Genomic DNA, 6,088 nt, shown 5'->3' with positions numbered 1-6,088 from the left:
GCTCTCTCTGTGGTCTCTAAGACTATCAAAGGGACAGTCCCTGCACGGACCCAGGTGTAAGACTGGGTGCCACCTTTGTTTCCTGTCTGTGCAGGACCTAACCCACCAGGAGCTGAGCAAGAGGCAGCTGTGATCTCGGTGCTTCTCCAGTGAGAACCTATTTCTCAGATTATGTGAATAACTGTCATCTTGATGATCCTACTTAAAAGTTTCTTCTATCTTACAACAATTAACATGTAAATCTGATTTTTTTTTTTCCCCCCTATGAGCCTTTTTAAAGTGGTATGAATGACTATAAATCATTTAAATAGGAAGTTCAGAAGCATATCTGGATTTTCTTGCCTTAGTAATTCCCTTCTTAAATAACTCCCTTGATGCTACAGCTTTCAGAATTCACTTTCACAAGAAGTTTGTTGCAGGGGAAAGATCCAGACACTATTTTAGCAGTCTACTATGAGGAAATCAAGTAACTTTAATGCATCTGTTGGTCCCTGATGGAAAAACCGAATAGCCCAGCAACACCCAAAGGAGGCAAAAAAGAGCAAAATCAGTCACAAGTTTCTAATTTTATTGTGACAATCTTGCTTTTTAAAAAATACAAGTTCTGATTAATGCCTGGGGGATGCCAAGTGTCCGTTGGCCACAGGCCTTATCTCTTACCAGTTTCCCCTCCTGGGAGTAGTCATCTCTCTTGTCAGGGTAGCAAACAGAGAGCAGTAAAATGCTAAATAGCTGAGTTGTGTTATACAAAGCTTGTAACAGAATCCCAAGGGACATATTTCTTACTATGGCACAACTTCGTTTAGCAAAGTGTTACTGACCTGGACCAGTAATTTAAGATTGGCAGAGTATACAGTAGGTATGCAAGGTGCATCGGGTGAGGTATTGTTTGCACTTTAATGGTACCACTCTTTCTTTCCTGCAAATGGATCTATTATGCTGTAGAAGGGTTTAAATACAAGTGAGAGCTCAATTACCAAAAGAGAAGAGAATTCAAAAGGAGAAGCAGGCTTATAAACAAGACGTTGAAGAGCTTTAATTGTTTCTCTGTAGTAACTGAAGTGCTGCCCTTTTAGTTGCAAGGGGGCTTCTGTACAGCCAGCTACTATGAGAGCTTTGTACTCTCTGAACAGCACATTTACTAACAACCTAGAAACCATGGCACTACGAAGAACCACTACTTCTGCAAAGGAATACTATGCAGCAGAAGCATCATTTTGCAGGGTCATCTGTCCCAGGCAACCTTTGCATCCATGGACAAGTTTGAACTGTAATTTCACTGTGAATGGTTTAAATATACTATGGCTAAATAATTTTCAAATATGCCATTTTCTCAATAATGTCCTAACTGGAAAAGGCACTCACTGTTGAAACAGCAACTTTGTTACGTGTAATGGAGGGGTACTGAAGCAAGGTTTGTTAGTAATTCTGCTGTGATTCTTCTAGTGTCAACTATGCTTACGCTTCAGCACATGAGGGGTTAGCACTTTGGTGCTCTTGTGAACTTGGCCGTAGGAGTAGCAAAACATAATTGGGGGTGAATAGCTGCTTTGCCTTCACCTTGTTGTTGGCTAAGTTATTTAGGGTTGGTTTTTTTTACTTTTCTTCAGCTGTTTGACTGAAGCATGGAGTACTCTTATGTACAGGTACTATCTCATTCTCTCTTGAATAATTAGAAAGAGTAGAGCGTTTACTATCAGTTTGGTGCTGAAAAAGGAAGGTGCAAGGAAACAACTATCTGCACAAGCGTAGCATACCTGTAATTACACCTCTTTTGGCCAGGAACTTGGCATCCCCTCAACACATCTCACATCACATAGGAAAAGTTCACAGTACCAAGTTTTACAATCACAGTCACTCACAGCACCAAGATTGTCCAGACAAAAAGAACTTACTGAAGAGAAAGGCCACTGGCCAAAATTCACACAGTTGCCCATGTAAGGGCTCAGATTAAAAATAAAGCACTGGTGGGAAAGTTAAGCCTAGCCTTTGCCGACTCTCCATTTGGCATGGGGAGAGCAGCAAGTCACCCATCCTGGCTGCAGCTCTGAACAGAGCAGCGCTATTGCCCCATCTGTTCTGGGGTGGGGTTTCTAGCCCCTTGTAACTCATCAGCCACTCAAGAGCTGGGGGAGAAGAGCCCCATGGCACCCCCACTTCTACCGGTGGGAGCTGGAAGTTACCAGACTGTAAACATTTTGTTGGAGCAGTCCACTGGAGCAGGCAGTTGATCTCACTCTGTGAAAAGGGAGGTGGGACAGAGGCTCGGTCCCACTGAAGCCCGAGCCCTGAAGGAGAGAATGGAGACGTGTGTGCAGGAGAAGTCTGGGCTGTGCCTGCAGTTGGCTCTGGGTAGCGGTTGTGCTTTATTTCCCCTTCCCGTCGGGACAGCTTGGAAAAAAGCTTGGGACAGGAAACTGGCATTTTTCCCAATGAATGCGGCCTTGCCCAGACAACAAAATATAAGCCTGGGAGGGGCAAAGTCCTTCCTCCAAACGTGGCCTCTGTGCTCCTGCTCCCATTTGGCTGGTTCAGGGAGCAGCCATAGCCAGGCAGAAGAGCAGGCCTTAACCCCCACCAAACATTCATGGAGTTTAAAACCAAAGATAACTGTGTTTTCATAAGAGGTCACTAACAATTAACTTTAACCCCACCTACCCGTAACCACATGCACAGGGAGGACAGGATGCTGGTATAAGGGCTTTCACCAAAGCTCGGGAGCCCCTCTGCCTCGAAGGCTCCTGCAGTGCTTTGCTTTCTGCACCGAAACATGGGTTTCGCCGAGCACAGGGCCCACCCCGAGCAGCGCTGACATCCTCTGCTTTTTTGAGAGGGGGCGGTTGGCAGGCTTAGCCCCCTCTGCTCCCTCAAGCGGACACAGAAGGGGGCCTGAGAAAATCTTTCCAGCCTTCCCGGCCTATGTAAAGGGAGACCCTACACGCTGCATAAAAGAAAACCAATGCTGATCCCATAAACATGCATATTCACAGAGAAATGAGAGCCTCAGCACCGGGGTGCTGCTGTCTGAAGCAAGCAGTAGGCTGCTGTAAACCCTGTTCTCACCAGAAAGAAATTGTCTCGGCGGTAGTGAAATGGGATCTAAGCCCCTGGATTGTGTCCATGCCAGATTCACGTGTTTCTTTAGTGTCTGAAGTCAACGTAAGAAGCAAAAGGTTGAAGCACAGAGGTAGACATTTTCAGCTTGGAGAAAGTGGCTCCTAGGCTTGAAATGACCCGACGGGTGGCATGCTCCCAGAGGTTCCCCAGCCAAGGCCCTCGGCGGCTCTGCTGCTGGGAAAGGGGGGCGGCAGCCTTGCAAGAGCTAGGAACCCAAAGCGTGCTTCCCGTTGTCCTGAGCACAGCCCGAAGGCACGTCTCTGCTGCTCAGGCCCCTCTCACATCTCGTCCTTGTCGTGGTCAACAGGAGTTCTTAAAGGAGGGGACAAAATCCACTGGTCCCTGTTGTTTAGGAGGAAAAGGAAAAACTAAACCTGTCGGGTGACAAAACAACACGATGTCCTGGCAGGGAGCAGGAGCGGGAGCGTGGGACCCTCCGAACAGCGCGGAGAGGCAGAAGTGTGAGAAGCCGACTCATCGCGAAGGGCAGGTGCGTTTTCCGGGGACAAGCGTCGGCCGTAGGCTCCTGCGAGAAGCCAGGTTGGCGCTGGGCTTCTACTGCTGGATTTCTCGGCGGGAGAGGGAGGAGGAGAGCGAGGGTCCGGCGGGAGCCCGCAGCCCCTTCCCCTGCTCGGCCGCGACGGCGGGAACCTGAGCAGAAACGCAGAGAGACTCTGCCGGGAGCGGACCCAGAGGCGGCAGGAGCCCCCCGGGGGCGGCGGCCGGGGGGACTCAGCCCTGGGCGGTGACCGCCAAGGCGTTCACGTACCCGTGGGGGCCCACGTCGGCGTCGGAGAGCCCGTGGGCCAGCGGGGCGGCGGCGGGGGCGGCGGCGGCGGCGGGGCCGTACTTGGCGGGCGGCGGGGCGGCGGCGGGCCGAAGGAGGCAGCAGGTCTCCAGCGCCTCCAGGCCGCGGCAGGCCAGGAAGAAGAGGTTCTTCAGCATGAAGAGCGAGAGCGGCTGCTGGTAGCGCAGGAGCAGGAGGCAGCGGAGCGCCAGGAGCGGGGCGTCCAGCAGCCCGGCGGGCAGCAGCAGGTGCAGGGCGAGGCGGGCGGCGCCGGGCGGGCGGGCGGCGCTGAGCTCGTAGAGCCACAGCACGGGCGAGGCCAGGCAGAGGAAGTAGACGGCGATGAGGAGGTAGCGCAGCGGAGCGGGCAGCGGCGCCGGCCGCCCGGGCTGCAGCACCAGCTCCAGCAGGGAGAAGCTGTCGAGCAGGTCGAGGCAGGTGGCGAGGAAGGCGGCGGCGGCGCGGTGCTGCGGCGGCGGCTGCGGCGGCAGGAGCAGCTGCCCGGCGCCCTCGGTGCCGATGGCCCGCAGCAGGCAGTACAGCAGCGGGGCGGAGAGCGCCAGGGTGATGCGGAAGCCGGTGGTGCCCAGCGGCAGGCGCAGCTCGATCAGCTCCAGGATGGAGGTGCCCAGGATCAGCGCCGCCTTGGGCGTGAAGGCGATGGAGTAGATGAGCCAGGCGAGGTGCGCGTAGGCGAAGTCGCCGCCGCGGGGGGGGGCCCCGGCCCCGCGGCCCCCGGCCCCGCGGCCGCCGGGGGGGCCGTGCAGCAGCAGCGGGTGCGGCGGCGGCGGCCCGGGGGGCGGGGGGGGCCGCTCCCGGCGGCGCGCCCGGCTGTTGCGGCAGAAGAAGATGCCCCAGCCGGCCGCCAGCACCAGGTCGGTGGCGATCCAGCTGCACCAGTACAGGTCGGTGACGGCGATCAGGTAGAGGTCCAGCAGCGCGCCCTGCCCCAGCAGCAGCACCAGGGACAGCGCCTGGAAGCCCCAGCGCCGCCCGCCCGCCGCCCCGCCGGGCCCCAGCAGCGCCCCCGCAGCCGCCCCGCCGCCCGCCGCCCCGCCGCCCGCCGCCGCCGCCCCGTACAGCTCCGCCGCCGTCATGCTGCGGCCCGGGCTCCCGCCGCCGCCGCCGCTGCTGCTGCTGCTGCCGCTGCTGCTGCTGGGGAGCGGCGAGGCGGCGGCGGACAGCGGGGCGGCGGGCGGCGGCACCAGGGGCTTGCTGATGCTGATGCTGTCCTCCTCCTCCTCTTCCTCTTCCTCCTCCTCCTCCTCGGTGCTGCTGCGGGGGCTGCAGGGGCGGCGGGCCCGCGCCGAGCCCGAGCTCGACCCCGAGCCCGGCCGGCTGCCGCCGCTGCTGGAGCCCCCCGGGAAGAGGGGCTGCCGGTCGGCGGCGTGCGGCAGCGGCGGCGGCGGCGGCGGCGGCTGGAAGGAGCCCGAGGAGGAGGAGACCGAGCGCTGGTTGGAGGCAGCGCGATGCATGGTCCTCCCCGGCCCCCGAGCCGGCGCGCCGGGCCCGACGGCCGCGCCGCGGCCCCCGGCCCGCCCCCGGCCCGCCCCCCGCGCCCCGCGCCGCCGCACCGGCACCGGCACCGGCGGCAGCGGCGGAGGCAGCGGTGCGGGGAGCCCGAGCGGCGGGAGCCGGCGGGGCGCGGCGGGGGAGGCGCCGAGCCGCAACCGCTGCAGCTGCCGGAGCCGGGGCGGGCGTCTCCGCTGGCGGCCGTGGGTGGGCTGGGGGTGGGGGTGGGGGAGCGAGAGCGGCTGTGCGGCCGGGGGAGGGGAGGGGGGGGCGACAAGGGGAGGGGGAGGAAGGGCCCCCCTCCCTGTCCCCGGGGCTGCGATAGAGCCAGATCCCGGGAAGCGTGGCCTGGCTGCCTCCTGCTCCCCAGACCCCCGTGAACGGAGCCGGCCGGGCCTGGGCGAGTCACCCACGGGCGTGCGGCAGCCCTCGGCACCCCCTCCGGGAAGAAGCACCTCAGCCCGCCCCGACCCTGCAGGCTGCTGCCCACCCGGGCCGGTGGCCTGGCGCAGAGCCTGCCGCGAAGCGCTCACTGGTGGCTCCCCATCTGCGGCGCTGGATGCGTGGCTTTCGGTCAGTTGTAAGTAATTGTACATCAGAGTAGGTGGCTTTTACCCCACCGATTTCCTGAGCTGAGCCAGGCCACATGCTGAGGGCTCTGCCCAGCTTGCT

At 59.4% G+C, this 6,088-nt stretch overlaps 1 protein-coding gene across 1 annotated transcript; it reads right to left on the bottom strand.

The window, feature by feature from the left end:
- Positions 1-3,732: 3,732 nt before the first annotated feature.
- TMEM121B (transmembrane protein 121B) lies at positions 3,733-6,012 on the bottom strand (the record flags this gene model as incomplete). Its single annotated transcript, XM_080391551.1, has 1 exon — positions 3,733-6,012. The coding sequence occupies one exon, from the start codon at positions 6,010-6,012 to the stop codon at positions 3,850-3,852; it is 2,163 nt and encodes a 720-aa protein (XP_080247677.1). The 3' UTR covers positions 3,733-3,849.
- Positions 6,013-6,088: the final 76 nt, after the last annotated feature.

Source organism: Falco punctatus (assembly GCF_963210335.1).
Source record: "Falco punctatus genome assembly, chromosome: 6".
Classification (NCBI taxonomy): Eukaryota; Metazoa; Chordata; class Aves; order Falconiformes; family Falconidae; genus Falco; species Falco punctatus.
This window is presented reverse-complemented; position numbering and strand designations above follow the sequence as displayed.